The sequence below is a fragment of the Apteryx rowi genome, unplaced genomic scaffold (genome assembly GCF_003343035.1).
Source record: "Apteryx rowi isolate R43461 unplaced genomic scaffold, aptRow1 scaffold_262, whole genome shotgun sequence".
NCBI classification, from domain to species: Eukaryota; Metazoa; Chordata; class Aves; order Apterygiformes; family Apterygidae; genus Apteryx; species Apteryx rowi.
Window position 1 is genome coordinate 426,723 of NW_020448997.1, and position 20,716 is coordinate 447,438.

The following is a 20,716-nucleotide window of genomic DNA, read 5'->3' on the forward strand; positions in this document are numbered from 1 at the left end:
TTATTGGGTATTTCATCTAGACTCTTAAAGTCTTAAATTTTTCCAGTTAAAATCTTTTCCAGGATAAAGTGTGAATAGAAGTGTGAAGCAGTCTCATATCATAATGGATAATGGATCTTTTTATGTTTGAAAAGAAGTTTCAATGTTTTGTTTCTAATTCTCCTTCCAGCCACAAGAAAGTGAGGGGAGAAAAACCTCAAGCTGTTCCAGTTTCTTTAAAAACAAATCCTACCAACTTGAGTCACACTTTAAGACACTGGAAAATGGTATCTTAATTCTAGCAATATTTGCTCATTAGCATTTATTGCCAGACCACTTTTCTGCAAGTCATTTGATGAATAAATAGTATTATCTGCCATATTTTCTCCAACACCTGTGTATGCATCAGCAAGATGTTCTGCCTATATGGTGAAACGGTGTTTGTCCTTCTTTCCTTCCTCCTTGCCTATGACATCTATTTTCATTGCTCCAGTTCTCTGGCTGGATTTCTCTGAAAGGTACTGGTTCTCAGGCAGGTGGGTTATTCATAGTTTCACAGATGTTCCTGGTTAAATGAAGTGAAACCTCCCTGAGGAGAGAACTCAAACTCCTCCAACCTTGCACTCAAACTAATTGCCGTTTGGGGGTAGTTGCCCCCTGCCCCAAGCTCTCTTGAAATCAGAGGTTCCCATGGCCATCGGTGACCAAGGCTGTCAAGAAAATGTCTTAAAGCAAAAATGAAGTGAAAAATAGAAAAGTACAACTTCTAATGTTCAATGTAGCTTTCTAAATTCAGTTTATTGTATGGTGCATTTATCTTATGAGGATAATGTGGTAAGTCTTTTGTTGACAGGGCTACTGTATTGACTAATGAAAATCCTGTTTTCCTCAGACTTATGTGAAAAGCCAAGATAAGCAGTTTGCTGCAGCTACAATTCAGGCCATAGGCAGATGTGCAACCAACATCACCGAAGTGACTGACACATGCCTTAGCGGCCTAGTATGTTTGCTGTCCAACAGGGATGGTAAGCTAAAAAAAAGTTTGAGGCACTTGGAAATGCTGTCATAATCAGTGGTTACTTATTTTCTCATTTGTTACAGAGATTAACTCCATGCGGCCTACAATAATGTTTTTACCTGTTTGTCTTTTTTTCTTAATCTCTATAATTACAAAATTATGGTTTTGTGATGATCATAGAGAATACTAGTAGAAATCTTGCTGATATATATTTAGTTGCATCAAAACAATTAGCCTGTAGAGGGTGCTGAAAGCTTGGAATGGCTTTTTCATGTGTATCAATGCCTAACTGGAAAAAAACATTAAATAATTTTAGGATAAACAGCCCGTAATTTAGCTTGATCTTATGTTATTTTTATATGGTGAAATGGAGTTGCAAGTTGCTAAAGAACACAACACGGAGTAGATTAAGCCAAATAGTATATAGCAGCAGTGTAAATGAATATCTGATAATATTGTATATTCCTACTAGTTAGCAATAAATATTATGCAGAAGGAAGTTAATAAGAAAATCAAAAGATTATTATAAAATGTAGGGTCTACATGAATATGATTAAATCATGAGAAGAAAAAACAGATGTAATCAAACAGAATAAAGTCAGGAAGGAGGAGCAGCATGTAATATTATCCCAAATGTTAAAACACATGTCTTAATAGTTAATATTTTGAACTTATGTCCATTTGTTTTACTGATGGTGACCAGATTTTGTAAAGTTCTCAAACAGAAGTCTTAAAATTAGCCAAGGTTCTTGACTCTCCTATTCTTACTGAAAAGCTATAGTAAAAACTTGTTCCTTGTATGGTTAGAAACATTACTCTCATTTCCAAGATAAATGTATTTATATCTACCGTACACTCATTTGCTCATTAAGTAGTACTTCCTTAGCTTATAGGTCTTCTCCCCATACCACTTTGTTTTTTTACCCTACTAGTGTGTTTATATTCCTTGTATAAATATCCTCTCTTAACTTCAGTTTTGTTGATTAGCTTGAGTCAACATTTTTTTTCTTTTGTACAATGACTTCCACTTCTTTATTGCTCCAGTAGCATTTCCAATTGAATTTTTTTTGGGAGGGTGAGCTGGGATGGATGGGGGGGCATGTGTGATCAGAATTGTACAGAAAACACGAGATGAACTCTACTCTAAGCTTTGTAAAGCAGCATTATCCTCTCCATATCTACTGCAAATAGTACTGGTAATACTAAGAATGTCTTTAACAGGGACATCACTTTGGTAGGGTGTAATCCTCCTGTGACCCATTGATACACCCAGATCTTTCTTTTATTTTGTTATTTATAAATTGTGAGTCCTTCTTCTCTTTTCTTCCCCCATCAACTTGTATAAGAAATTTTTATGAAGTGCCAGCGTATTGTTTGGTAGCTTTTAAGCTATGTAACTTTAATTTTCTATTACTACAGACTTTATGGTCCCTTTATGCTTTTCTGGTCCTCCACTGTATTTAAAATATCTTCCAACTTTGTGTTATAAGGCTATTTCTGCAACAAACATATGGGTGTGGTTTTTTGTTTTGTTGTACTACAGTCAGTATTGAGCATATTGAAAATAATGGCTTGAAAGTTTGTTCTTGATTCCACTTAATTTTACTAGCTATCTTCCTCTAGGTCAGTAGGCTCCTTTCAGCATGTACAATGTCCCCGTTTTTCCATAGGGATAGGATAGGATAATTAAACTATCATTTTAGAATACTGAATTAGTTATGTAATAATCCTTCTTACTGTTTTCTTGCTTTGTTTTTCTTTTTGCTAATCAGGAACCGAGATGAAAGAAAATGCTTTTCTTATAACATAGCTTCTCAACTTAGTCTTTCTTTCAGAGTAATTCCCTATCTGTAATTTTATGTACATATACATGCCTATAATAAAGATCTATTTGAATAAGGTTAGTTTTCTGAAGTTTTCTTGGCCAGTTGTAATTGTCTAGCAAATACTTCCAAAGATCATAAAAGACTTATTTTACTGTATTTTACAAATCTTATAAGTATGTTCTTGTGCTTACAATTTTTGAGACTGCAAAGGATACAGTTCGGATCTTTCAGACCTGGCAGCTGACAAATTGCCTTACCGTAGCTGCAGTGTCTTTCTGATTCTTTTCAAGGAAAGAGCAGGAAGGCATAATTTACATGGTACCTTTACTCAGGAGGTAGGAAATTACCAGGACTTACAGTTTTCTGAACATGAAGAGTTTTGGAGATGGGATAGAGAAAAAAGGAGATTTGGTTTGTATAAGAGAAATCTGTCTGGGTAGAATAGAGTTGTGGTAAGTCCCTGGTTAGTCCTGCATTCTTCCAACTTTCATCTTCAAGGGATGCAGGTAATCTTATGGTTGGGAGATGTCTTTGCAACTCTTCCAGGGTTGCTCCAAGTCTGGAAGCAGTTTTGCTGCCTTTGTGCAGCACAAAGGCCGGGTTGCTAAGTGCAGCAGTTCTGAGGTCCCTGGAAGCGGAGTCGGCCCAGACTTCTCTGTGCTGTTTTGTTATTATGGGGATTTCAGTGGAGTACAGAAAAGAGGCAACCAAACTAATTCTATCAAATCAAAACAGAATCCTGAAGAACTAGCTAGTGGCAAAACCACAATTCCCATTCTGTGCTCTTCTAGAAAGTCCTTTATTGAAGATACAACCCAGTATTCAAGCGTACCGTGGATCTAGCATGAGGACCTGTGCCAGTAGTCTTTCTGTAACTTGGCTGCTGAGAGGCAGAGTGTAGTTACACCTAACTGTCTCTTGAGGAGTCAGTCAGGTCCAGCTGGGATAACACTTCACAGAGCTCTTTGGGTGTCTCATCATTGAACTTTCTAGTTCCTGTATGTGTGTGGAGCTTTTGTGATTTATGTTTTTTGTTGCTGTTGTTTTTAGGCTCCAGTTTCCCTGAATAAGAGAAAGTTGACTTTAAAAAAGCACTCTTAAAAGTGCAAATAAAATTTCAAGAGCAATTCCCCTCTTCCCCAGCCTTGTTTATGTTGAAGGCTGAGAATTGTTTTCCTTCCTCATCTGCTGAAGGAAGCCCAGAAAGAAAAATTATTTTTGTAACATTTGTCATTTGACTGATGTATTTCTTTTAAGCAATTGCCTCAATTTGAACTGCTGGCCACACTAAGATGACATAGAAGTCATTTTAGATGTAAGAGACAGATGGGATTAGGAAGTCCCTTTTGTCTATCTGGAGTGCCTGTACTAGAGATCTTGTAGGTTTTTCTAAGATAGATGATGATTTTTTTCTGTTAAAAGTTGCACAAAGTTTATGAATAATAGAGAATATAAAAACAATTGTGCAAAGAATAATTAAAACACGTTTTTCCCTAACAATCTATGCAAATTTGGTAGATCCTGGAATTACTTGAACTGTTAATACCTCTTATGTAACTACCTATCTACTAGAATTACTATTAGAATGAAGTAAAAGAAAACTAGCTGTGTGTAATGTTTGGTTTATAGGTATTGATGTGCTTTTGTGTGTACTTTCTTATTTGGAATGTGGGATCATGCTAGTTTACTTGCTTACAGTTCTGATTCAGTTCTTCAAATCTGCTTCAACAGATTGCAGTAAAGTAGTTCTATGGTTGATACTTCATACTCTGCATCTCAGTTTGTCATGGTCAGTTCTACAATGTCAGGAAGTGTTTTTAATGGTGACTTCATGTCCACCTCAGTCTTTTGGGTTCTGTTTTATTTTATTTAACCACTCTGCCTGTTAAGTAGTATTGCAGAACTTTCAGAGATAAAGTTATCATCCCAGTGTTCCCTGCTCCAAATATTCCAAGTTGTCATTTTTTAAAAATGAGAATTTTCTTCTTACTTTAATAACTGGAAATAAGAAAGTGGACACAACACTGTCTAAATAAAATTGGTCTGAAGGATTGCATAAGTCCTTGGGATATATGAAGCAGATATATTATGAAATTGATTTTCTCTCTTAATTATACAGTTTTAACCTTGCTTCAAGAAATTAGTCTAGAGAAACGACTGAGATGTCATGTCAAATAAAGGATGACACAGAGAGCTACAAGCTAAAGCTTAAGCTCTTCAGAGGCTTAAGGCATAATGGCACATACCTGCAGCTTTTAAACAGAAATTCTCCATAAAAGTTTGCTTTCTAAAAAACACAATAATGATTTTAGAGATTTCTTCCCCCATGCCCTTTTGAAACATTAGCTTGCTTGATTACTGAATGAATTGCAACTGAAGGTTCTGTGTGTGAGACAAACTCTTCAAATGTAAGAATGCTTGAGGAAAGGTAGATACACTTTTTCTTTTTCTTTTTTTTTCAGCATTGATAGCTTAGGAGAAATAGTTATTCCCTTTTTGTAGTAGAAATAAAATTTAAAAATATGTTGAAATCTTACAGTCATCTTTTGTTTTGATTTCAGTCTTGGCCATGTTTGACTTTCCTTCATCTTTCCTTACAGTATGAGCTTGCTCTTGCATAGAAGCTTACCTCTGCACCAGTGGGTTTTTTTCAACTTCAAAAATTGTACATTTCATACAAGTTGATCAGACTGTGAATGTTACTTGTTACAGTAGTTAAGCACTCCAGTGCATGACTTTGACATAAATCTTACAATAGCTTGCCTATTTAGAAGCCTCATTTGAATGTACTAGAGATTAGGTTACAGACCTGAGAGAGACCCTTTAGAAGGTGAAAAAGTGCAAAGGAAATGCTTAGCTATTTCTCTTGTTTATGAATGAGCTGACACTTTTAACAATGTATATTTCATTGAAAAATTAAACAAGTGTTTGCACTTTTAATACAGATACCAAATTATTTATGACTATGCATAATTTTAATGATGCAAAACAGATTGCTATTCTGCAAAAATACTGATATTTTGAAAAGCAGAAATACAAAGTGCAGCTTTACAAAAACAGTTTCAAAAACTGTAATAGGATGATGATATTTTTATATTTAGAACATTTTTTTGTCCTCTTTTTGCTGCTCATAACTCATATCCAGAAGCTGAACTTGTATTACTTAATAAAGTAGTTTGCATCTTTGTAAATAGAATTCAGTTCTGCAAAGCATATTTTGAAAACTGATAACATATTTTACAATCTATTATTTATGACTCTCTTTTGCATAAATGCTTTTAAGAGTAATAATTTGTTTTTTATGGTTTTTTTTTTGTCTTAAACAGAAATTGTAGTTGCTGAAAGTGTTGTTGTCATTAAGAAATTGCTGCAAACCCAGCCATCATACCATGGTGAAATTATTAAACATATGGCCAAACTCTTGGATAACATAACAGTGAGTATTTGTGCACAGTTCCTTATTCTCCTTGATGACTGATTTAAAAATTACACTATATCTATTGAGTTTGGACCATAAATGGAAATAGATATATTAAAGAAGTAGAATATAAGTTTTTATTTTTGGCTTTTTATAAAATACCATTTTCATGGTTTTCATGGAAGAGAAAGTAGAAGCTATCAGATGGGATCAATTTATGTCTCGGATCTGGGAAGCTATTTTGAAAGAGATAACTGGAAATGTGTATTTTCTAGTACCATTAGGCCAAGATGAAATGGAGGTTTAATCTTTAGAGCAAGGAGCGGTTAGTTGAAATGAAAATACGAAGAAAGCAGCTCTAAACTTAAGGATTTCCAGCTGTCTTCCTGGGGGTGTGTGTGTGGTGTTTTTTGTTTTTTTGTTTTTTTTAAAATCTTTTTCCCTCTCCACCAAATCACATTACCTTCCTCCCATGGTACCAAATGGTACACTGTTGTGGACATGTTACAGTGCTTTTTGTCAGACTTTTATCTTCTGGATATTTAAAATTCTGTGACATTTAACATTAAAATTTGGGTTATTGTCTATTATCTACCCTTAGATTACACTGAAGTTTAGGTGTGTCAATATTTACTACCCAAATTCTCCTCACAGTTTAAGTTATTGATAAAACACTTAGTGTTGTATCCTAAATTATCGTGTAGTGCTGAGGACTTAGTTACTTATTGCATGATACCCCAAAGGTGGCAGAATTTGATGTCAAGAATAGACAGCTATAGATGCTCTAAACAGGACTGTTCAGTTTGAAATAATTAATCACATTTATTGATGACTGAGCAGTAAGTAGCTTCTAAATTGTTGAATCTTCTATTTTCCATAGTTGAATTTGGGAAAGTTTAGATATTAAAAGAGAAAGAAAAATAGTCCATGCTTTCTGAATAGCTTAAACAAATCTATCTTCGGCCATTAAAATGGGTGTTTAAGAAGAGATGATCAAACTTGATAATTGATGTCAAGAAAATGTAGTTCTACTGGATTGTTCATATCCAGAATCTAAAGAGGCTCTAAGGCAGTGCAGGAAAGGTAGTGCTGCTAATTACATAACAAACAATATTGCTTATTTTATAATAATCACCTATGTTTTCAGAACAAAAATTGTAATATTTTGATTACTAATTATAATCTCATAAATTATATATAGTCTTATTGTATACATCTTCTGGCACTTCACCAAATGAGTTTGTCATTTTACTTCCATGTATTTATTCTACAATAGGAAATCGGCATTTTAAAATATAAATATCCTAGTTAACATTTAGAAGAGTTTTGTAGCTAACATTTATTTTATACAATGAATTTTTCTGAGACAATATTTCAAGTTTTAAATACAGGGATTTTTTGGAAAGGAAATAAAACCCCTTTTAATTTGGAGAAGGAGAAAAATATGACCCAGTGCCATAGTGTGCCATCCTAACATTCTGCAGTAATGAGGTTGCACAGGATAATAAAAGGTAGTAGATAGTGAGAGAACAGTCTGTAGAGTTGAACAGTCATAGGAATAAGGTAAATACCTAAATCTGAATCTTAACTCGGTTTCTTATTCAAGAAGGGAGGCAGTTAGAGTGATTCTGTAGGCTTTCCAGGAAGGTTGTTGTACATCTTGGTTTACAGTTTTCCCTGCAATTTTTGAATAGGCGCTTCTAGAAATTTCCTCATTCTTCTCTTCATAATTCTTCCTCATCATGTTTGAGGTTTTGGATTAAAAAATGAATTCGGAAGTCCATGTTTGTTATTTGAATATATCTTATTCAAATAATTCTCCTGAAATATTTTGCACCTCTTATGTTTGGAAATGGGTATATTCCTTCAGACACTTCTGAAAAGGATAAACATAATTTTGCATGTGTTTAAGGAAAATGTATTTGGATTGTATAATTACTTAAAATATAAGCTTGAATTCTAGTCATTTAATGAAGGCTTACTGGAATACCCAAGATCTGCATGTGTGTTTTAAAAATTTAACTCACTGGCAAGAATCTTTGTGAACTGACATAACACAGTTGCCTCAGTTTTTGTCTACTATAAGAAAAAAAGCAAGGCTTCCTGACCCTTATTACACATATAAATATATATACTTGCATGCATGTGCGTGTATACATATATATGTATGTGCATGTGTGTATACACACATTTTATGGAGATTATTTTTCCCTGACCTCTGTTGGGAAAAGTTTTGGTTTTGGGGGGTTTTTGCCCTTTTTTTTTTTTTTTTTTTTTTCCTCCTCCCTCTGGGCTCACCTTTAAATTGGGATTGAATTTTAAGGAACCTACCCTATTCATCTATGCAAAAGCATACCACTGTCTGTAAAAGACTTTCATATTTGGGTGTAGAAGAAGCAGGCAAATAAATCGCAAAATCATGGAATGGCTGAGGTTAGAAGGGACCTCTGGAGATCATCACGTTGCACATTGCCCAGGACCCTATCCAGACGATAAGATATGATCTTAACTGAACCTGAAAGTAACCTGGGGGCAGATAAATATTTTGTTCCTTCTTAGAATTGAATTGAATTTAATACTGTGTAAAACATGGCAGAAAAATGATTGGAATTAAATAAAATTAAGTAGAAAAACATTTAATCAAGGTGAAAATCAGCCTTTGATTGTTCTACTATGTTTTAGTTTAGGTAAATGGTGAACTCTTACCGATTTTGTTTATTTTAGGGGCTGTAAACCGGATGGAATGGTACTTTGGGTTGTTTCCTGAATTTGTTGCATTCATGTTGTTACAAATTTCACTTGTGTTAGGCTGAGATTGTCATTTTCAATGAAGAGGTGCCTAATTGACCTTAGTTAAAGGAAAAAAAATCTTTCATAGCAATGTTTCTTTCAGGTCATCCAATCTGAAATTTACTCATTCTTGTGGAAGCTCTTCAGAAGCCATTTACAAAGTGGCAGGGTGGATAAATAAGCTAGGTATATCTGACCAGCTACAAGTAATAAGTGAAAAGTTAGGAGGTTTGATTAAAAACTACAGAGCTCTTTTAGACCGTGCTAAGATGTACTCTTACTTGCAATAAAACTTAAGAGTAGGCCCATTTGTTTTCCCTTTAATTGACATCTAGTATGCATTCAAAACCAGTGTTTTTCTTTCTACCTTCCATTTTGTTACTATTTGCATGTCTAAACTTTTACCTTGGGTGTGCCCAGGCAAGGATCTATGTTTTTGTTTTTATGGTGTTTGAGTACCTAGATCTTTATGTAGTACAGCTCGAGCTAGCTCCTTTCTTCCACACACTTCAATAGCTGTAACTGGAAATGGTCTGTTAGTGTTCTGAAGATACTAAACAAGAGAATAATTGAATCTCTTTAAATCTCTGCTTTCTAAAAATCATACAGAGTGTTCCTGTTTTGACTGTCAATATGTCAAGTTAATTTACCATTGTGCCTTACCATTTAATGACTTAGTAAATTGAGGACCAGAAATCTAAGCAGTGCTAGTCTGTGCTAGGTGTTCACTCTGAGGGAAGCTTAGTTTTGTCTGTATGCTTTTTAGAGTGGCAGGAATTAAAAAATTATAGAAAGGGGGTGTTTAGAGAAGGATGATACTGGTTCAGTCCAAAAGTCCTTGTAATAGAACAGGCTTATCTTCAGCAGTGGCCAATAACTGGTGCTCTAGGGAGAGAGTAAAAGAGTAGAGCAAGTTCATTGTGATGCTCCTCCAATGTACCTTTGCAGATTCTGACGAAGAGCTTGATGTTGCTATCCACATCATCATGTGGATAATCTAAAAATCCTAGTTAATCCTAGTCTGGTTAATCTCTCCTCATACTTCCTATCTCTGATCATCCTGTCCCCCTTCTCTGTATCTTTTCTGATACCTCTGTACTTAGAGCAGTTGCGGTATGAAAGAGAAATTTTGTGTAGTGATGTAACGATATTATTTGTTTTGTATTTGTCTTGCTTTCCTAGCGTTGTTTGCCTTTTGACTTCTGCTAAACTTTGAGTTATATTTCCAGAGAACTGTAGAATTGTTCGTGATTCCAGGATATTTTCCCCCTAGAAATAGTTCCGAGTCCATCACTATATGTAGTGTTGTTTTTCTGAAATTCTGATATTAATGTATGAAGTCCATCTGCAGCACTTCTGCTTAGTTCTTAGGTATCACTAATAGGTTGTCTTCAACTGTTCATGTTCTCTTTTAGTTTTGATTACCCTGAATAATTTTATATCAGCAAAGTTTAGTCTCCTCACTAGATAGCCCTCTTGTAGGCTATTTGCAAATCTTTTGAGCAGCATGTTTTCTTCTACAGATCCCTATGGGACTTCTGATAATTGCTTTTCATTGTAACCATTTTTCTGTTTTTTCTAGTCCTTTTTTTCAATTCATGAGAATGCCTTTTTACCACTTGAAGGATTAGCTTTTCAAAGATATTGATGAGGAGCTCATCAAATGTGCGTCATATAGTACATGCACTTCTAGAAAGGTAATGACATGAGAGAGTTACAGAACAGTTTAGTCTTGATCCGCCTGCACCCTCACAAACAAGATCTTAGATAATCAAAAGTATATTTAAGGACAGTGATATTTCTTATTGGCCTGACAAATCCAGTTTTAATAAAAGCATAAATGCTTAAAAAGTTGCAGGAATACTTTACATTTATCAATACAAGCAGCAAATAAACTTGGTTCACTTCTAGAATACTAGTGCAGAAGTGCTGTTAGTTTTCCTCTATGGATGGGTTGTATTACAATCACACATGATGGCTTCAGCATCAGTGTTTGATACTGTACAAATTCATAAGAAAATATCTCTCTTTCAGAACATCTATGGTCCAGAGTTTGTCTAAGTGCAAAAACTTGCAGTTTTAATCTGAATTAAATTTTAAAGTGAATTGGTTAGACTAGCTTGATTAAACTGGATTAACACAGGAGACACCTTTTGTTTAGATTTGAAGTATGCCTTATTTGATTTACCTTAATTTATTTTAGGAATGAATGGAGCTAAATCAACCTAACAAGAATTAGCTCTGAGTCGGAATGTCTCGACGCTGGTCTACATTTGTGCATTTCCTCAAATAAACAAACTGCAGTAGGCTCCAAATTAGTTTCTCCCTGTTCTTTTTAGAAAAATAATTTATGATGATACCTTGTACCCTGTAGTGATTGTTTTCTGAGTGATGGGAATTTTGTAATTCTGGTATGATTTTTCTTGTCTTATCTAATAAGGTCGTTTTTTCTTTTGCTAGCTGGCGAATTCTGACATCCTCTTTTTTCCTTACAGAGGTATTTCTAATTCCTTCTGGAATATGAGAATATAAGCTAAGTCTGAAGTGCTATCTAATTTAGAGGTGGGGAGGAGCACTTTTAGATGGGATTAAGACAGAATAAGGAGTTGCAGATTTAGAGGAAGAATAAAATAGATGCACTTAAATTTGGATTTATTGGATTAGATTAATACCTGGAAAAAAATGCATCACTGATGGAAGCAATTGAAAACTATTAATTATTGGGGAAATGAGGTTTTGGTTGGGATTCTTATTGCTAGAATAGTTGATTGGGAGTTTTTGACACTCGTTCCTATATCTCTTCATCCAACAATAACAAATCTAAGTTCCTCTTAACTATTTTTATGTAGATCCTGCTTTTTGCTAGTTTTCTGATATGGCCTCCTAGCAGAGACAGTTTGCTTTCTTTAATTACGTTCTCCTTTCCCTTAGTTTTGGGAAGGTGTCACAAGGTATGAGCTTTATAGTTCGTATGTATTTCAGTTCTGCAAGCTTCAGATCCTAGCCACATTTTTTTTTTCCTTCTGTTCTAGGATACGCTTTAATAATGCATCTTTAAACCTTTAGATATAAAGCTTTAATGAGTGTTTCTCTTAATTTGGTCATTTATTTACTTGCTCTAATATTGATATAATGGGAGAAGAAGCTGTTTCCTTTTTTGAATATGTGGCCTTTGGAACATTGTACCCACAGACACTGTATGCTGAATTTGAAGCAAGTAGTTAGCTTGAATAAAACACAAATAAAAAAATAAAACACTCTATAGGAGGGGGCAGTCATCAGCAGAGATCCTTTTTTAAAGAAATTTTATATGTGGAGGTTCAAATAGTGGAGGAGTCCTTGAAAGGCTTTACCATTTGAAAACAAAAAGCAACACTTGTCTTTTACTCCTTTCTTGTGCCCCTTCTCTTCTTGCTAACAGTCTGACATTTCACATCACTAACATCCCTTTTTCTGTTTTTGATTCCAAGTAAAATTTAAAAACTGATAGATGCGAATGTAGAAAATTAGATCTAATTTGCTATTTGTTCAAATATCTACTTAGGCTTTTCATGACAAAGGTATGTAACCAGTATTGGTGATTTTAAGATTTACTTTGGTGTGGTGTATTGTCTAATAAGGTTAGAGCTGAAGTACAATAGCTTTCGAATTGTGCTGCTTGAAGARTGACTTGTAAAATCTTTCCAGATGTCTTTCACTGACCTCAGAGAGCAACCAGGATCTTACTTTGGGGGAGAAGGATGGGCTTTTTTTTTTTTCCCCCNGGTAATGGGTTAAAATGGCAGTAGAAACTGCCTTCTGGTACTAAGGCTTGAAAAGTGCACTTAACCACTTGCTCAGGGCATATAGAATAAAACATCAGGCAAAGTAATTTACAGTCCTGTTTGCCTTTGAGGATAATGCAGAGCAGGGCTGCATAATGAAAGTATTATTTCCTGCATTTTTGTCGATTCAAGGTCCCTACTTATGCTATACTGGAAAAGGCAATGAAGGTCTAGAAGTGGCTTCGTTTCTTGTTTGCTGTTTGAATGCCCTGGAAACAATGGCAGCTGGATTGTGCTCTTGATATTACATGGTCGAGGACTGGGAGACTTAAACAGAGGAAAAAGAAATCTGAAAATATTATGTGATTTTGACCCCAAACGAATCCAGTGACACGGAAACGTTGGGTTCATCAGTTCCACATATACTTTTCATTAAAATGGCTTCCACTTAGGATTTGATTCAAAAAGTCTTTAATTGATATTGATTCTTCTTGCACAAAACTGTGTTTAATATATACAGTATTTACATAATAAGCTAACCACCTGGTTAAAAGGGAGAGTCTCATGAGATATTTCATCTCTCTTCTGTTCTCACCATTTTTCAAACTAAGCTTTGTTCTGATTTATTTATTTTGAATTCTAAAAATAAATTGTTTGTTACTTTAAGAGCAACATTTTACAAACCCACTTAATGGGAAAGACTTGAAAGAATAAAACAGTGTGGCTTTAAATATTTCACTGTATGTAGTTCATTGTATGTAAAGTGTAGGCCTGGATTTAACTAGGAGAAGTACAAGATTGAAGTTTGTCATTGATAATTAATACTGTTTTTGAAATTGGTCTGCCCTGTAAGCTATATTTGATTTATAAAAAGATACCAATAGGATAAAGCATGTTTCTAGTAAGCTGCTATCTAAACTGGCTTAGTTCGTGATCTCTTGTAGAATTCTAATTTTTTAACAAGTCTATAATGAAATATTTAAGAAAAATAAATCTAGCATAACTGAAATCTGAAGTTTCCCATATATTCTTATTTAGAGGTATCTGTCTCTACAGCAGGCAACTTGAACTGCTCCAATACTGGAAAATTTAATGTATCACTCAATTACTATTCTTTAGCCCAATTTAAAATAATAGATTGGGAGTGAGGTCTTAATGCAGTGTAACCTTTGGAACATTGGAAATAACCTCTTTCGCTTCTGAAATCAGTGTACAGTAATGGCATTAGTCTCACTGTATTGCAGGCGAACATTTTCTAACTGTGTTTAAACTTTTTACGTTTAGCAGTTGCTCAGTAGCATGTTCCCTTCTCTCATCCTATAGGTTCCAAGACCATTTAAATCTTTTTTGTCAATATTGCAAAAAAAAAAAAAAAAGTTTTATCTATATCTGATCAGAATTTATATTTATTTATTTTATATCTCTGTTATGGCAGTCTCATTTGTTTTGCAAGTATGTTATCTCTGTGTTAAATATTTTTCAGTGATGGTTTTGGCATTTATGTCTCTTGAGGTGTATTATTATTATTATGGTAATTTTGTCTTTCCATGATGTGTTTGCCTTCTCTTCTAGTAGAGTTAATCCTTTGCTTTCCCCATGTTTGTTTGGCACATGCTTGTTTGGCATCTGTATTTGCAACAGTGTAAAGCATAGAGCAAGATATTGTTAGGTTGACTTTATTCAATGCTGTTTCCAAACTTTTTGGAGCAATAGAACATTGTTAATCATTAAATTTCTTGAAAACGTAATCTTCATTTCTTTAGCATGGTTCAGTGGACTATTTAATAGGGACTGTGGACCATAGTTTGGGAAGTGCTTTCTTGCATGTTGGTGGTTTACTTGCACTTGTTACCTTTTATAAAGGTAACTCAAAAGCATTACTTCCAGATTTTAAAAGTATACAAGATAGGATACTTAACAGTTGTTTTCCTTTGTTGTTTTCTATTGTTATTCTGCCACATATATATTCAGATATGAATTATTGTTGTATGGTGGAAAAAATATTAAAACATACAGATAGGATGGTAAGAATTAGTGTTTTGAGAACCACAAGGCTGAATTTCTCAAGCTTGCCCTATCCTGTGATTTTTACCTTAAATTTGAGCTTATTTAAAAGATCACTGTATATTACAGTGATGGAAGGTGTYAGTACAAATCTTTTTTTTCTTTGAAAAAAGTGCAGCAAAAAATTACTTGAAATTGCAGTTAAAGTTGGAGGCTTTCCTTTGACATTTCTTTTTCAAACTACAGTCAATTATTTTTCAGGAGAGAACATTCATGGTTTTTTTCCTTAATAATATTTCAAAATATGTTGAACAGGAGTCTATTAAAAAAAACTTGCATAGTGTCTAAATACTGTGGTGCTCTCAAGACATGCTTCTACCCGGAAGAATTTCCTCATCATATACTTTCCTCCTTCCTTGAGAGGAAGGCAAACATTGTATCTTGGAGGTATATATAGCATAGATGCAATTTCTAATTTGACCATTGTGTAGGATATAGCATAACCTGCCTTTGAGAAGAGTATATGTGTGTTTCTTCATCTAACTGCTGACTACTTGTAGCCCAGTTCTGCATGGAGCCTGAGCTTTGGCTTCCTTCTGTGGTGTTTCATTCTGCTTTTCCTCTGACTGTGGCCATACTGTGCTTACACTATGCACTGCAAGTTCATCTAACAACTGCTACTTCAGTCATTCTATGAAAAACAGTTGAGTAGCACCAGAAGAGTAAGACCTGTTTGAAGTTTCTGGTCATAGTGTTTTAATTAAGGGAGGGTAAAAAAACACTCTTGGATCCAACTCAAATATTGGAAAAAAATAATTTTGAGCTCTTGTCTCTCAAATTCTATGTTCAGCTTGTCTTGTACATTTGCAAAAATATGAACCTTGCTGCCAAAAAACTTTAAATAAAAATGAAGGAAAGCTGGCAATCGTCTTTAAAGAACTTCTGCTTTTTAAATAGATGGGCAGGATTGAGGAAGCTGTATTGTTGGCAACCATTTCTGTATTAATATCTGTCACAAAAAGTGTTGTGTTTCAACATGGTGTTTAACATAATCTGGTGGCAAGGACTCCAGCCCCATCTCAGAGACTTGGATTCTCTTCCCAACTGCCACCAACTTGTACTGTGGACAGGAACAGATTGCATCTTTGTGTCTCTGTTTCCATTCTGCTCTCTTTTTCCAAAATACTTGGAATGATTTTGGGGGGAGGGCAGGATCGGCATCTTACATGTGTAGGTACACTCTGTCTACCATAGTAGGTGTGATGGATAATATTTAGTTTGGGTCTTCATTGCTTGCATGGCAGTTGTGTTTAAATAATATTTTGTTTAATTTGTTACTGAACACATACATGTACAAGTACACAAAAAGCCTTTGTGAATGTATTCACTTAGAGCATTTGCTGTTTTCTCAGGTGCCAGTGGCAAGGGCAAGCATTCTCTGGCTCATTGGGGAGTACTGTGAACGAGTTCCAAAGATTGCACCTGATGTTTTGAGAAAGACAGCCAAGAGCTTCACTAATGAAGATGACCTTGTAAAGTTGCAGATCTTAAATTTGGGAGCAAAACTCTATTTAACAAACTCAAAGCAGGTAAGGCTAATGTTGAATACACATATGTATTCATTTGCAGTCATGGTAGTCTCTGTGCATTCCATATGGACCAGTGGCAATTTCTTTTATAAAAATAATTTAAGCTTATTTACATTGTTTTACAAAAAAACCCTGAACTTCAGTTTTCAAGAATTCCAACAGATTAAATCTAATCAGGAGTTTTTGGATATGTGCTGGATTGTAAATATGAATGTATTGATGAGATCACTTTTTTTAGCTTCTTTATTGAGAAAATCTTTTTTATTTATTTATTTATTTTTATTCACAGAAGTAGCACAGATTGGTGCTTCTCAAACTGATTTACTATTGTCTGGAGTAAAAAGCAGAATTTTCAGTGAACTGTCATTTTGGATCTTTGTTAGCCACTTCTAGCAGTATAGCACAGTCTATTACAGATGATGCAGATTTTTGGTGTGGTGGCTGAGTCAGAATGACTGACCATATACTTATACTGTGGGCAGTGTGGAAGATGAGTTGTCTTGCTGTTCATTTGAACAAGAAGTTGCTTGTATTTTGCTCAGAGTATCTAAAAGGAGATGCCATCAAAAGCCCTCTTTATGTCTTTCCATCAGTGCTCGTCTTAAAGATAGTGACTGCTTTCCCTTTTTCTATATTTCTTATTATTTCACTTTGCCTTGTGAAGATGGTAGTTTTTGATCCTCTATAGTGATAAAGATAATCTTAAAAATGTCAGATAATACAAAAAGATGAACTTAGACCTGCCAGAATCTCCAGGCAGCCAAAAGCAATAGCTATGAGAGGTGCCAGCTGCTTCATTCATCTCAATGACAGCACTGTGAACTCTGTCACTCTAGAGCTATGGAATATAGCATTTTGATGCTAATTTTTCACTCTAATTCCAATTATTACTGTAAAAGGTTGTAAAATCAAAGATATTTTCCCAAATGTAGAATGAAAATGTTGTCTGAGATGTATACACTTTCCTGGACTGTAAGGTCTTTCTATTTTACAACAGGCTGGGCAGCACTGGTTCTTGCACCTGCACAACTACAGTTGTGATGTTTTCTCTTTCCCTGATAGGTAGCTCCAACTACAGACTTGGTAGTTTTTCTGTGTGGTATCTGGATCAGTGAGACTATATGCTCTAGGGCATGTAGGAGATGAACTGCCTTGGCATTCATTCACACAAGAAGCTGCTTGTCTTTTGCTCATACAGTCTAAGATGGGGCAACAACAAAAGGTGACTACTTCCTCTTTCTGTCAGTGCTCATCTTAATGAAGATGCTAACTGAGCTAAGGAAAGACTGATTTGATTATCTTCATAGTTTCATATTGGCCCATTACGTAATATTCTAACTGTGTCAGATGGCCAAAATTCCTTGGCTTCAAAGGAGATCATAGTTTGTGATCTTTTTTCACTTTTGCATGATCTTAATACAGTTTAAACAGTTGTTGAAAGTGTTCCATATCCTTGGATATAAAAAAGGGACTTATAAAGCTGAAGGAACTGTGTCTCCCGAGGTACTTGCTACGTGATGAATTTCTTGGAAGGGTGCTTTCCTTTTGGCAATAATTTTAGTTCAGTGAGAGATAAGTTGTCTTCTCAACTAATCAAGCTATTCATATGCAAAATTCTACTGGAGTAGGTTGATGATCTGACTTGATTCAAAGCTCTTTCCAAACAAGGATGTGAAGTTTTGCCTTTAGGATCTTACCCTGGCAACATTCTTCCTGTATGTACATGCTTATTCCCAGGAATAAGACTCTTCTCTACCCGCTCAGTATTAAAACATTTCTTTCTGGAATGACCTGGAATTTCTAAGAAGTCCAGCTACTTTTCATCCTAATGCTCAGATTTGGAAACAAAACTTCTACATCTGGCTGCACAGTTGTCAGCCTGGCCATCTGTCCTCCATCCCTGTTTTCTGCTTCCACTATTCTACTCCCCCATATATATATATATATATATATATGTGTGTGTGTGTGTGTGTGTATACATACACATATAATTTTTTTTTAATCCTTTGCAGTTTCATCCAAAGTGAGTGGAGTTGTGAAAATCTCAAAGATACAGTGTCACTTTATTTAAAAAATAATGGTGGGATAGCATAGATGATCAAAAACAAAAAAGGAAAAAATATATAGTGTTCTTTCCCCAAGTGAGGGAAAGGCAGCTCATCTGTTGAAAGTTTAGAGAAAAGCACAAAATTCTGGAGGAAATGCAACTTTTTATTTTTTTCACTTTACATAGAATATCTTGTTTGATTTTGCCATTAATTTCCTTAGGCATATGTTCAAATACTTAATGCAACACATTCTTGGGAATACTTTTAAGATTCAGGATTTTTATAAGAGGTTTCAGTAATATTCTTTCTTTTAGTCCTCTGATCACCCCATGAATTTTCAAAGACTGATTGTAATTTAAGGAAGAGCTTCAGGTTCTATCCTGTTTGGATAGATAGTGAGTAAGAACAGGCTTTCTTCTGGTTGTCTAGGTTATTCAGTAAACATGCTTATGAATATGCTAGAGAGCTAAGATGTGTTCATTTGAGAGAAACAGTTTTGCAGAAAACACAACATCTAGTTGCCTGAACTGTTTTTGCATGTAGCAGGAAGGAAAAAAGGGTTTTCAGTGTGTTTCTATTGTGTAACATAGTAGAAGCCACACTGGAAAAAGCTCCAAGTAGTCCTAGTATACATGCAAATATTCTCTCAAATGTAGTTTAGCTCAATATTCTTGTCAAAAGTAACTAAATACCTAAAGAATTGATTACTGCAAGCTAATGACGTCAAGGAAGGGATAGGTAGCTGTTTCTCTCCCACTGTAGAACCTCATCCTTTGAGATTTTTATTACAGTGTTTTTCAAATGGGGATCTACCAAAAAGCTAATTGCTGCTAATACAGGATACACATTAGATTCTTTAATTGGACTATTGTCACTAGAAAGTTCTAGAAAGGTTACTGAAGGGTGACCTGAAGTATACTTCTCACATTAGCCTATCCAAAAGGTACAAACAATCTAACATGCTAACAATGTGGGGATAAAAGAGAGAGTTTGCCTGTATAATGAGCATGTCCAGATAACGAGTGATGCTGGCATTTGATATTACATGTACGATATCTGTATATCCCACTACTTTGTCTTACTGTGCTATGAAGTAGCCATTGTGTGCAGACTCTGTCATATTTCACCAAATTAACTTGCTTGCTCAAATAATTTTCAGCTTCTTATTGGTATTTTCTTTGTTGGCAAAAGTGATGTGTATTCATTAATTTATTTTTTGGTTTTAATTAAAATTAATTGTTTCTATTAGCTACTTCTATGTAGAAAAGCTTCTCCGATTGTTTGGTCGCATTGCCATAAGACAGGAAAAAAAATAGCATTTTCTTGTTGTTTTCATGAAAACTATTTATGCTATTTATGATACTTGAAAGGAAACTTCTTGTAGATATGGAGCATTCTCCCATAAGAAATTGTTGTTTCTTTATTTTTTTGTTAGAGGATATGGAAGAAATATTTTGGGGGAGAGGAGAAGGAGGAGGAAGAGAGAGAGGGATGTGGAGAGGATGACCCCATTAAAGAAAATGCAGCTTTTCAGGATCACCTCTCATCCCAGTCCATCCATACTCATGGAAAAAATGCCTACAATGATAGCAAGGCCCTTGGCTTTCTCTGTCCCTGTAGCAATTTGCCAACAAACGTCACTGTGTCCTGTGCTCCCTTCTGCTGAGGCTTCTGCCATGACGTGGAGGCTTGTTTTGTTTTACAGAGAAGTGATGGCAAAGGCTGCTGGAAGTGTCCCTGGTTTTGTTTAATCCATGCTACCTTTCCACTTCCATTTAGATAAAATAGCGTAAGCCCTGCATGAGTGCAGATTACATGTATTCTGTCTGATGTAGTTGTTTAAAATTTTATACCTTGATACAGAAATAGCTGCCAGTAAGCTACAAAATACGTGTAGGAAAGTTTTCCCCTTTGCAGAGCTAAGACAGTACCTTGCAGAAAAAATATCTTTTCATAGAACCATCCTTGGATAGCAGAGAGAAAAAAGAATTAAGGAAAAGAAGTGTTTCACTGAAAGGTTTTTCTAACTGTACTTTTACCATTATTCAAATGTAATATGACCAATTTCTTCAAATCTTTGGTACCATAGGACATTTTGTGAAATGTTTGCATACATTGCATCATATGCAGTTAAAATTAAAACCTGTTTTTTGTTTACTATGTATTTCATTTATGGCAATCAGAATATTCTGAAAAAGTATTTTTGCATTAATTGAAAAACTCTAACTTGCATCCTCAAGGTGGAAATTATTAAACTGAACTTTTCTTTAGCAAATTTAA

At 34.8% G+C, this 20,716-nt stretch overlaps 1 protein-coding gene across 10 annotated transcripts in view; it reads left to right on the plus strand.

Moving 5' to 3' along the window:
* Positions 1-20,716, plus strand: part of AP3B1 (adaptor related protein complex 3 subunit beta 1) — a 158,961-nt gene that overhangs the window by 71,416 nt on the left and 66,829 nt on the right. For all 10 annotated transcript variants that reach the window (XM_026067742.1, XM_026067743.1, XM_026067746.1 and 7 more), the window contains 3 exons: positions 872-1,004; positions 6,150-6,259; positions 16,212-16,388. In XM_026067742.1, coding sequence (XP_025923527.1) covers positions 872-1,004; positions 6,150-6,259; positions 16,212-16,388 — 420 coding nt within the window. The remainder of the gene's footprint in view (positions 1-871; positions 1,005-6,149; positions 6,260-16,211; positions 16,389-20,716) is intronic.